At 44.2% G+C, this 12558-nt stretch overlaps 1 protein-coding gene across 5 annotated transcripts in view; it reads left to right on the top strand.

Annotated features, from left to right (window-relative positions):
* LOC117453711 (LIM and calponin homology domains-containing protein 1-like) overlaps positions 1-12558 on the top strand; it is a 122425-nt gene that overhangs the window by 84587 nt on the left and 25280 nt on the right. For all 5 annotated transcript variants that reach the window (XM_034092645.1, XM_034092648.1, XM_034092649.1 and 2 more), the window contains exons 7-9: positions 426-624; positions 6148-6406; positions 11224-11568. In XM_034092645.1, the coding sequence (XP_033948536.1) occupies positions 426-624; positions 6148-6406; positions 11224-11568 (803 nt within the window). The remainder of the gene's footprint in view (positions 1-425; positions 625-6147; positions 6407-11223; positions 11569-12558) is intronic.

Here is a 12558-nt window from a genome sequence, read left to right on the forward strand (position 1 = left end):
TGAGCTGAAAACATAACATGGAGTCTGAAAGAGGTTTGGGAGTTGCATAACCAACGTTCCAGGGTTCAGGAACAGGAAGTCTTTTGGTAGACAGGAAAGACCTTTCCCCAGCTTTCATTAGCTGCATTAGACATGTTTCAAGTGTAGACAGACAAAGGGAGAGGTCACTGAGGTGGAGAGAGAGTGATAGAGAGAGATCTCACCAGAACAAAAACAAAGTTGATCTAGGACTTAGTGATATGAGATATTTGGGACACAAACTAATTCTTCAGATGTTGTTTGAGCAGGTGAAAACTCAAATGTCCTCCCACAGCAGAAGTTACTCAATGTACTTTGCAAAAAATGTTGTTTACCTTTATTTCTATTAATGTTTTGTCAGCTAATTTGTGCATTTGTATGACATGGGCATGTTTCTAAATGTTCAGGAGGCGGAGGAGGCAGAGAGCCCGATACGCAGCATCCGGGACAGCGGCTACATCGACTGCTGGGACTCTGAGCGCAGCGACTCCCTCTCCCCGCCCCGCCACGGCCGCGAGGACTCCTTCGACAGTCTGGACTCCTTCGGCTCACGCTCACGACAGACCCCGTCGCCGGATGTCCTGGTCCCCCGCGGCAGCAGCGATGGTAGGGGAAAAAAAGGGTTCATTCCCATTTTGCCCCTTTCCCATTTCGCCCCATGCCCCATTCCACCCTCTTCCTGTTTCGCCCCTTATTCCCATTTTGCCCCTTTCCCATTTTGCCCCTTTCCCATTTCGCCCCATGCCCCATTCCGCTCCCTTCCTGTTTCGCCCCTTATTCCCATTTTGCCCCTTTCCCATTCCGCCCCCTTCCTGTTTTGCCCCCTTCCTGTTTTGCCCCCTTCCTGTTTCGCCCCTTATTCCCATTTTGCCCCTTTCCCATTTCACCCCTGCCCCATTCCGCCCCCTTCCTTTTTTTGCCCCCTTCCTGTTTCGCCCCTTATTCCCATTTTGTCCTTTTCCCATTTTTCCCCCTTCCCATTTCGCCCCTGCCCCTTTCGTCCCTTTCCCATTTTGCCCCCTCCTGTTTCGCCCCTTATTCCCATTTCGCCCCTTTCCCAATTCGCCCCTGCCCTGTTCCGCCCCCTTCCTGTTTCATCCCTTATTCCCATTTCGCCCCCTTCCCATTTTGCCCCTTATTCCCATTTCGTCCCTTTCCCATTTTGCCCCCTTCCTGTTCCGCCCCCTTCCTGTTTCGCCCCTTATTCCCATTTCGCCCCCTTCCCATTTTGCCCCTTTCCCATTTCGCCCCCTTCCTGTTTCGCCCCTTATTCCCATTTCGCCCATTTCACCCTCTTCTCATTTCGCCCCTTATTCCCATGTTGTCCTTTTCCCATCTCGCCCTGAAATGGAAGGGGCGAAATTGGAATAATTTAGGGGCAAATTGGAAAGGGCCGAAACGGGAAGACACCAAAAAAAGTCTACTCTAAATACCTTTTCCACTCTTCATATTCACACAGCGCACTTGTTTGAAATGATGGTGAACGTTAGTCTAGAAAGACCACCCTTCCTAAATAGTTGTAACTTAGATCAAAAACCATTGTGAAGCGTTAGCCACCACACATCTCCTGTGGAAGGAATCTGATTCAGTGCTGGCTGCTTGGTTTGGGTGAATGGTTGTGTTCTGATATAGCATATCGATAAATGAGGTGCATTGTCCTTGCAGTGGTGTTGTAATAAAGCATGTTGTTTTCCTCGCAGGACGACACCCAGTGCCAGTCAAAGGCTAGTTGAGATAATAAAGGGAATGATCTCAGTGCAAAGCCTGCTTGGAAGCTAAGCTATGGCCATTGTTTCATTCAGCTATATGTCCTGTGAAAGGGAGGACATTTAGTACAAGAGCTGCTGCTTTTTATTTTTATGTTGTCAATTCATCCAGAAAAAGCGACACCATGAATCTTCATTTTTGTCTCTGTGCGTCAGTATCAGTTTCCCAATCACACATATCTAATGTCAATCTGCGATGGGGGAAACCTGCATGGGCCTCGCTGCTGTGACATCTGTTTTGCTTTCAAACACATCTCAGTTGTGTAATGTTAACACTGGCTCCACCGACATGACAGGTGACGCAAAACAGAAGACATTTAATCAAATTGCCCTCAGGGAAACACTTTTCACTTCAACATTTTAAGTAGTTGTGAAAATAAAAGTGGCGAGAGGTTTGTGTCCTTGAGACGAATGGATTTAATGTGCTTTAAGTTTAGTTTGAGCATCAAATACAGTACTGTTAAAACTGAACAATACATTTGGGAGTGTTGATAAGAGGAGCTGGTCTTCAGATGCTTTTAGTTTTGTTTACTTTAAGAAGCGAACTGCCCACCCGCACCTGTACTTTTCTTCCATTGAAAAGTAACTGTGTGTGTGCGCGAATGCGAATGAATGCCTCCGCCATGGTGCGTGTCCAGCCGTGCAGCCTCATAGTGTTTATGACACGAGTGAGAGGAAGAGGTGAATCATGCTAGTATAATAGTGAGGCAAAGAAATGTGTTTTCAGGATCTAGTGCTCTTTTTTTGATCCGACACTTCGCTGACACATTCAATATAGGGATAGTTCCTCATCTTGGAAATATGCTGCCTTATTACACCTATTTATCTTGGCTGTTCGAGGCTGTGGGGACATTGCTTTAAATGACAGATGTCTGCCTCAATGCATTGTCCATAAGGATAGGATATCTGCATCCAGGTGCACATTGTTACACAGTGTCTGTAGAAGTGTGTGTTGCTTCTATAACGATATTGGCTTATCTAATTAAATGCATTCACAATTGCAGCCTCTCAATTTCCCATAATAAGTTGAGCCAAGACGGGCAGGAACTGCCAACAGCCGGCAATTAGTATTGTGCTGAAATCAAAAATGGAGTCAAAAATAGATTTTGGCTGCATTTAAAATGCCAAGACGACCATATGCCGTCATAGAAAGCTTTTCATTGCGACGCTTTATTTGAATTTGACCCTTTTTAAATTTTAATGACGGCCTATAACATTTTACAGAAGTCGTCACAAAGCTTAATGTACGTTTCATCTCTGAACTGTGGGAAAGCACAGAGTGAGGCAGAGCTTCCTGTCAGACTGTTTTTGTTTGGAGGGAAGCTCCAAAGTCTTAGTGTCTGTCACGAGCAGTCTAACTAAAAACCTTCTGGAAGTCGAAGTGTGCCTCTCTCGTGTTGTTATACGTCCGTGATCTGTAATTCAGAAAATTAGAGATATAAAGGGCTGGCAAGGCTTACCTAAAATAACTGAATGACAGCGTATGTTTAAGTGACTTCCGAAATGCTTTGAACACCACAGACATTCCTTCAGGCTTTTTCATATCTGCTGTCAGAAGGTCTTTGTGGTACGATATGGGAATAGGTTATGGAGAGGTTAGTATGTCAAGATCCATATTGTCAGACCCATGCTGTTATTGAGGGGTTTCATACGATCAGATCAGAGCCAGGAGGCACACACTGGAGAAGTGAGAACGGGACAACAATCATCCCATCCCAGGGTGCTCCAAGTGCTCCAGAACAAGAGCGTCCATTTATGAACGTGCACACAAACTCAACTTTTTTCCTGCTCTGACCTTTTTCAGACGAAGCCCTTTCACTATTCAGCTCTGTAAAGTCACTTCACTCGGACAGTAGTTAGGGGACAAGGAGAAGAGTTTAATTCGAACACTGAAAGAGATTCCATATTGCAGATGCTCTTTAGTTACAGTCGATGGATACAGCGTCGGTGGGCCAGACACTTTTTGCTTCTGGTGCTGCTGTAGTACAACCTGTCCTCCTCTTGTACACTTGTTGGAGGGCAACACCCATCACTAGTAAAAGACCGCTTGAAACAATAAAAATGTTATGCTTTTCAGGGTTGTCCTGCCCACATTCTGAAAATGTTCTCACACTACTGCCCTCACATCACACGCCTTGGGACTCACAGCCAACGATAAGATTAATTCACAGCAAGGTTTAAAATGCGCATGCACCGAATAACAATTAACATTTAAATATTGTTTCTTGAAGCTCAACGTGAATTCGACAATTCCTCTGTTGGGCTTTTTCTTGCTTTCATTTTCAATTTTTCTTCTTTACAAATATTATTATTACAAATATTATAAGGTGTCTGTTAAAGGTAGGGTAGGTAAGAATGGAGAAACCAGATCGAGTGCGCGAGAATTTGAAAGTACACAACCGGAAAAAATCTGCCCCTTCCTTCAGACTTCCTCACAGAGCCCCGCCTCCAACACACGAACGCGCACATGACCAATGAGGGCACGAGATAAGTTTGTGCCCAGATGGAAGGCTGACAGGCAGGTAGGCCAACCAGTTACTTTAGCCGGGCCGGCTCAGGTGATTGGTCGTGCTTTTTACAGCGCCACGGCTTCCACTGATGACATTTTGTTATGTATTTATTGTCAAAGCATTTCATGTATTCATTGCTATCGGGACGTTAAGAGCATTCCATGGAATATAACACGTGTTTCTGAAGTGAATGACCTACCCCACCTTTAGGGGAATAGAACATTGAATATGGTTTCCAATCCAAATGTTATAGACTTGAATCCTTTTTTGGCTGGGAAACATGTAGAGCAGGGATAAAAGATTGATTACCATCAGAGCTTAAGAAATCTGAGTATTTGGATACAATATTCTAAATGTAACCGGCTAGAGAACCAATTTCTTTGTTGACTCAGTATCATCCGTCCAAGATCACTCACTATTTTTAAAGTCTTTTATACTTTTGCTGTACATTCTGCCGGGAAAAATCTATGTCGCATAATGGGAGGAATTTGAAAAAGCGTGAATGCTTGCGCAGAGAAATTGTCGTCGTTTAAGATGTTAAGAGTATCACTATCACTCCTCCTCTTTTGTTACAGCCTTCTAGTCACTGCAGTGGATATGGAAGTGGACTCTGTGGCTTTTACACTTCCTGTAGTATTACTGCATGTTGATGTCAATAGGTTTCTGTGAGTCTCTGGTACCGTACTGACCCATGAAAACCTTCCCTCAAGCTTCAGTGTTACCAGATGTGCAGAGAAAGCAGATCACTCCCTACAGACATGTGTTGTTCCTTAAGGACGGATTGACTTGGATGGTAGAGTCACTCATGTTTCCAATTGATGGGCTAAGAGTCATGATTGAGCCGCTTATTGTTGAAAGTGCAGATACCCCAAGGCCTCTTTTGGACCTTGATCTGTCAATCTTTTAGAACCACATAAAAATGAATAAGTCTATGGATAGAAAGGGAGCTTTTTACAAGTGTAAAATGTCACGTTTGTTTCCACCGAGAGCTGCAGCTGCATCCACATGTATCTCTTCAGAACTCAGGGAAGATTTTACGGTTTGGATCTGCTATAAATTGTGGGTTGATGCATGGAAAATGTATATATAGAAATTCAGGAGTTTGCATGCATCCAAAGAGAGGGGGATTCCAGTAGCACATGTGCCGAGCATCTTGGAGAGGAATTTAGAGCGAGATTGGGTAAGCAAGGCTGCAGGTATACTTGTAGTTTTTGAAATGGGGTTAACATTTGTGAAAACGCCCTAATGACGTATTCCCATGTATGCTGTTGGCATGTCTATGGGATGTGTCCTCATTACTCGTTGCTGTCTGTACTCAGAGGATGAACATCTGCAGAGGGGTAGGGAAAGTCCTTGAGCGGTGCACTTGTGCAGCTCCAGGTGTTGCCGCTGATATGAAAAGCCCTAACGATATGTTTCAAATGGGATGCGGACAGACAAGTGGAATTCTTCCCAACTGTAGGCTAGAAGGTTGTGAGCAGGAGCTGCACATTATACATTTGGTGATGATTTATTATTATGTTACTTGCTTTGTTTCATAAAAGTCAATCCGCTTGGGGTGATTTATGTTCAGCCGCTGGAATGCACTGCATATAATAACCCTGGAACAGCACTTTAATGTTGTGCACGCCTTAATATGATGTAGTTAACGGCTTGGGGATAAATAAAGCAATATTAATATTCAGAGATTAGAAATCGCAATCAAATTATTGATTTGTCCCCGTCTCTTTTCTTTATTTACAATTGACACATTTTATTATTCAGAAAGTGAATAGATCATATCAGAGAGACACTTTACATGTATATGCTTCATCAGGAGTGCAGATATATTTCCTCCCATCTCCCCACCACAGGCCGCGGCAGCGACTCAGAGTCCGACGGCCCCCCCCACAGGAAGATGCCAGACGTGCGTAAGGACGACATGTCGACACGGCGGACGTCCATCAGCGAGCCGCGCACCGCCATGCCCTTCAACCAGTACCTGCCCAACAAGAGCAACCAGAGCGGATACGTGCCAACGCCCCTCCGCAAGAAGAAGAACGACAAAGAGGACGGGGCGCGCAAGAGCTGGAGTACTGCGACCTCACCTGTAGGGGGAGACAGACCGTTCAGGTGAGTCTAACTGCTGCAGTGATTGGAAGTGTACATAAATAGTCATTTATTTGGGTTACTTTAGATATTTAAATACAAGTCAAGTTTAATAAAGTGAGTATATACACCAAGTGTATTTTTTTATCTGATGGATAAAGTATTCTTGGCATTTCTGCTATAAGAATTCTTTTGACATAAGGGCCTTGTTATTTAAAGAGTGGTGCAGAGCATTTTACATTAGGTGTGTTCCTGGATGCTGCAGTTGGAGATCAAGGGCAGTGTAAGTGCATAATGAACTGATCAGTTGGTGACGGGTCCAACCATTACCTTGTTATAGCTTGAAATTGATTTGCTGCAGATAACAAATGTTTTAATTAAAAGTGTTCACAAATGTTCTGGTAGAGAATTCCACACATTTCTGCCTGCAGCTGAAAATGCAGTTTCAAGCAGACGATGCTTCCTTCATGTTTTGTGAGTTCACATTAGCGTGAGAAATTCTAACAAGAAATTGAATATGGTCCAAAGTTGACCATGAAGTTATTTATTTTAGAATGTGGGACATTTGTCTTTACAGTATTGATATAACTGATCACAAAGAAAGAATGTAGATGTTGGGGGGAAAAGCACGTTTATTATTTACGAAGTCTAATACCCACTAACATCTTTTTGAGTGTTGTTTATTGATATTGCAAGAGAACGTCTCATATGGGAGTGGCTAATGGAGGCCAGATGTGCTTTTTCATTGGCTCCGATTGAAGTGAAAGTGTGAAATCTACTACATAAAAAAGTAGATTACAATCTGACGGTCTTATTGGTATGCATTGGTTGGCATGTGTAGAGTGCTGGGATTTCATTTATATTCTTCTAATCATTTGTTGCCAGTGGCTCTCACTGTACAAGTGTCACATTTCTGCTGGTTTAGTGTATCAGTGAATGCGCTTTGATCTGTTTCAGTATCAGTGTGTTTGGTGTTAGTGGTCTGTGTGTCGTGGTAGAGAGTGTCAGATTGTGACTCAGTCGTTTTTGAAGGAAAACATTTGGAGGTTTGGGTTTGTGTGTGTGTGTGTGTGTGTGTGTGTGTGTGTGTGTGTGTGTGTGTGTGTGTGTGTGTGTGTGTGTGTGTGTGTGTGTGTGTGTGTGTGTGTGTGTGTGTGTGTGTGTGTGTGTGTGTGTGTGTGTGTGTGTGTGTGTGTGTGTGTGTGTGTGTGTGTGTGTGTGTGTGTGTGTGTGTGTGTGTGTGTGTGTGTGTGTGTGTGTGTGTGTGTGTGTGTGTGTGTGTGTGTGTGTGTGTGTGTGTGTGTGTGTGTGTGTGTGTGTGTGTGTGTGTGTGTGTGTGTGTGTGTGTGTGTGTGTGTGTGTGTGTGTGTGTGTGAACGGGTGATGTAACAGTCCAAATGAAGCCCCTAGTTTAGAGGACAGACCTGAAGAGTCCCCCTGCCCGACCCTTGACCCCCAGATACAGATTCAGAAGGTGAAGCAGACTAAAAAGGACGAGGATGAAGGGGAGCAGACTGCTTCCACCCCTCGTGTTGTGATCCATGTGAGGAGGAGCAGTGAGCCTCTGCCCTATAAGTATGATAAACTCACGCAGCGTCAGAAAATAAACCCCTCTCTCTTTTCCTCCGTACCCAAATCTCTAAAAACGGGGCTACAACGGAGCTGATCCAGATTTGCGTCCGATATGACGTAATATCTGAAATGTGGACCCACGGCCCAATCAGAAACGTTGCTATCAGAAACAATGCCCGGCTGTTTTGGACGTAATATGGTCGGTGTTTACATTAGCATCGCTAACACTCAGAGCTAACCTGTACTGGAGAGCATGTGTGTGAAGAAGCAGGAAGTAAAAAGGAACTCACCTTGTGGTATAACCGGCAAGAGAGAAAGCCTTTGAGCTCCAAACTGTTTCAGATACTTGATAATCCATGATATGGCGTTTCATCACGGCAGCATTTAGTTTAGACGGTAGCTGCCGGGTCCCGCGTGAACTCAGACCCCTCCTCTTTAAAGCTTTATACCCAAATCATCACTTTTGAAACAGGAAGTGAAATAGAGGGATATGAGGCATGGCTAGAATGGGTGATCTGTTTGGTATTTTGAGCAAAACACTTCATAGACATGTTTTTTATATATTTGTATACAGTAAAAAGTAAACAAATCTGACTATAAGCTGTTTTTTTTTTTCTTCGGAGTTGGAGGAGATGAAAACGGAGCAAAAAGAAAAGTGGATATTGGATTAACATTACTGTTGTTCTGTGTGTAGAATAGAATATACAGTTGCAAGAAAAAGTAAGTGAACCCTTTGGAATGACCTGGATTTCTGCATAAGTTGGTCATACAATGTGTTCTGATCTTCGTCTAAGTCACAACAATAGACAAACACAGTCTGCTTAAACTAATACCACACAAACAATGATATGTTTTCATGTTTTTATTGAACACACCATGTACACATTCACAGTGCAGGGTGGAAAAAGTATGTGAACCCCGAGGCTAAAGACTTCTCCAAGAGCTACTTGGAGTCAGGAGTCAGCCAGCCTGGAGTCCAATCAATGAGACGAGATTGGAGGTGTTGGTTAAAGCTGCCCTGCCCTATAAAAAATACACACCAGTTTTGAATTTGCTATTCTTAAGAAGCATTGCCAGATGTGAACCATGCCTCGCACAGAAGAGCTCTCAGAAGACCTACGATTAAGAATGGTTGACTTGCATAAAGCTGGAAAGGGTTCCAAAAGTATCTCTAAAGCCTTGATGGTCATCAGTCCACGGTGAGACAAGTTGTCTATGAATGGAGAAAGTTCAGCACTGTTGCTACTCTCCCTAGGAGTGGCCGTCCTGTAAAGATGACTGCAAGAGCACAGCGCAGAATGCTCAATGAGGTGAAGAAGAGTCCTAGAGTGTCAGCTAGAGACTTAAAGAAATCTCTGGCACATGCTAACATCTCTGTTGACGAATCTACGATACGTAAAACACTGAACAAGAATGGAGTTCCTGGGAGGACACCACGGAGGAAGCCACTGCTGTCCAGAGAAAACATTGCTGCACGTTTGAAGTTTGCAAAAGAGCACCTGGATGTTCCACAGCACTACCGGCAACATGTTCTGTGGACAGATGAAACCAAAGCTGAGTTGTTTGGAAGGAACGCTATGTGTGGAGAATCCAAAGGTTCACAGGTTTTTCTTGCAACTGTACATCTGAGACCTATGCTATTGCCTACAAATAGCAATCAGTGACTACGAGCATAACACAACAACATGAACTATCACCAGTCATGTTGCATTGTGGGTAATGTAGGAGCCAGGTTCAGACCAGGAAGAGGTATGCGTGGTATAGGAATATTTAAACGATTTCTCTGGTGCTTCTGCATCGTGTTTCAATACGACTGCAATGCTGAATATGTGAGGAATAATTTAAAAGAATGCAGTCAGCAGGCGACTCTCTTATTGCAGCTGTGCTTTTGTTTTAGTGACGGATCAGCTCACCTGTACTTTAGGCACATGTAGCCACACAGGTGATTTCAGCTTTGTGTGCAAGTCGGGAGACACACACCTGCATCCTCACACAGTGAAGGTGAACGGAATGTGTTCAACTGAAAACACTAAAGGGACCTCATCAGCAGCTCTTCTGTCCAAACACAATGCCCTCAGTTAATTGGGGTGATCTGCATGCCTCGCGACGAACAGTTTGTATCACGATTGTTTCTTTGGTACAAAATAGTTTCACATTCACAGCTTGTGTTTTCATCCAGCACTTATCATCTTTGGCTCTACCGTTACCGGACCGACATAACAGAGAGTCAGCACGAGTTTAACATCTGAAACAAAGCAGTTGAGGCTATTATGAGCTGCGAATATACAAGTATGCTATATGTCCCTGTGCTGACGGCAACTAAGATGCATGACTACAATGTTGCTGTCTTGCAGTTTAGGTCTGTTGTGTTTTGTTTTTTTAATCCCTTTTTTTTTAATGCCCTTTCCGCTGTTATTTCCTGGTCCAGCAGTTTCATTCTCCGTCCTGTTGGACAGTCGTTAGCCTCACTTCCCCAGTTGTTCCAGCTTTTCCTGGCAGGGATGATACGGCATTGATTTGGTTGTCAGCGAATCAGGGGAGTGAAATGAATGCTCAAAGGAAATCTGACATGTGTTTATCTGCAATCCAAGGAAAAAGGGGGGTTTCTGGATGTTTCAAAGGGCTTTGATATTGGCTTCTTTAGTTGGTAACAGCTCGTATTTTGTAGCTCGAAGAAAACTGACGCTGGAATGTATGTGTTTCAGTGTTGCCAGGAGGTTATATAACATCAACATATTTGTTTTGGTAGACGTCTATCAACGGTGAAAAAACACATGAGTAAGACTTCACACACCTTCAAATATAAACTCAGCAGGTTAACACAAACAGGTACTTTATGGTGTTCACACACACACACACACACACACACTCTCACAGGGAACATGCTACCCTCCCTCAGGATGTAAGGAAATTAGGCTTTCTTCCTTCCCTGACCCTGAGCAGGCTGGGGCTGAAGCTTGGCCTTTTCATAGCCTTTCTCCCCCTGCCATGCATGCTGGGAATTTATAGTCCAATAATAAGCCTCTCAGAAAGTGGCTGTTCATCACGGGATGACAGAAAAACAGTGTTGAGAGAATTATACGTTGGCTTTTTGACTCCAATTTGTTTGTCTGCTGAGAAGGGATTTGTGAGCATGCTATGCTATTGTCTCAGATTTATGTCTTTTAGAAAACCCCTCCATTTGAGCTCCTCCAGAGGAATGCTGTCTGGTGATGATATAGGATGACAACCAGGCAGCAGTGCATTTTAGTTTGCTTTGCTTTCTGCAGTACTCCAGCTCGCTCGTGCTCGGAGGAATTCTTCCACCATTCGACGACTCCGGTGGCTAAATCTGCCGCAGTGAGCCCCGTCGCCTCGGGGAAGCATCCACCTGTGAGCGAGCCGGAGGAAGCGGCTGTGGGGACGGGAGCCGCCGGTGTCCCGTTGGCCGAAGATGCAGAGAAACAGGTCGGCCAAACGCTCACCTCTCCCAACACCACGAATCCCCCGCACTTCCTTCCTGTGCCCGCTGCCATGGTAACAACCGATACAGGCCGGCGGAAGGGACGGGCGCTGAGCGAAAGTGGCGACCCAAAAGAAGGAAGCACTTTGTCGGAGAGCGGTCTTCCTGCAACGTGAGCCCCGTCCAGCAACTACACTACATTTCAATCATCTCCACTGAGTTGAACTTAAACTACTATATGCAACTTTCAAATCAAAAGGTCTTGTATTCAAATGACTGTTTTGAATACTCAATCTTAGCATGCGACCTCGACTGCACTGCTCCTTTCTGGATGACTACGGAAAGATTGCATGACTTTCTTTCAAATGCAAACTTCTAAAAAGCAACTGTTATTGTACAGAGAATGCATGGAAACTGTGAGCAATTCGGATTTTATTCTAATTGCATTGCTTATTTTTGGTTATTAAGGAATTTGGAGAGAAACATTTGAGAATGTTATTTTTCATGAATCTTTCTGGAGTCCCAAGAAGGAGTTCGAAACGGACTCAATTTGATCCAAAAATGATTTGGCCGTTCCTGAATGCTTAAATGTATTTCAATCAATTCCATAAATATCCCTCAAATACCATCTGTAAAGCAAACCCCACTTTATCACAGGCTTTCATCTTCCTACAAAACATATGGCGAGTGATCATTTTACTGCAACAAACCAAATGGCAGATAGCCATCTTAGAAGTATCTGGCCCTGATTTAGCAAAGCTTCTATTAATTTAGTCTCCTCGTTCTCTTGTGGCGAGAAACCACAGGTCACGCTTACTCTCACACCCCTCCAACATCACAGAGGCAGCTACATAAATAAAGCATGTGTGAAGACCTTTAGCGGTCGCAGCCCAACATACCGGTGGTAGTCACAGGCGGAGGATGTGCGCTGTCTGATGGAGGTTGCTTTTAGTTTTTAAAAGCTACGTGTCAGCTGCATTAGAGATCATTGCCATATGCATCTGTCTTATGCTAGCAGTGTGTTGGTATGCAGGGATGTGTCTGCTGCTCTGGCTGCGTTATGGTTAACACTGCCCCCTTGTGCCTGGTTTAAGGATCAGAGTTAAACCTGACACACCTCAGTGCTTGGTCACAAAACCAGAAGGGGCACTTTTTTGAAACA

The sequence above is a fragment of the Pseudochaenichthys georgianus genome, chromosome 10, assembly GCF_902827115.2.
Source record: "Pseudochaenichthys georgianus chromosome 10, fPseGeo1.2, whole genome shotgun sequence".
Taxonomy (NCBI): domain Eukaryota; kingdom Metazoa; phylum Chordata; class Actinopteri; order Perciformes; family Channichthyidae; genus Pseudochaenichthys; species Pseudochaenichthys georgianus.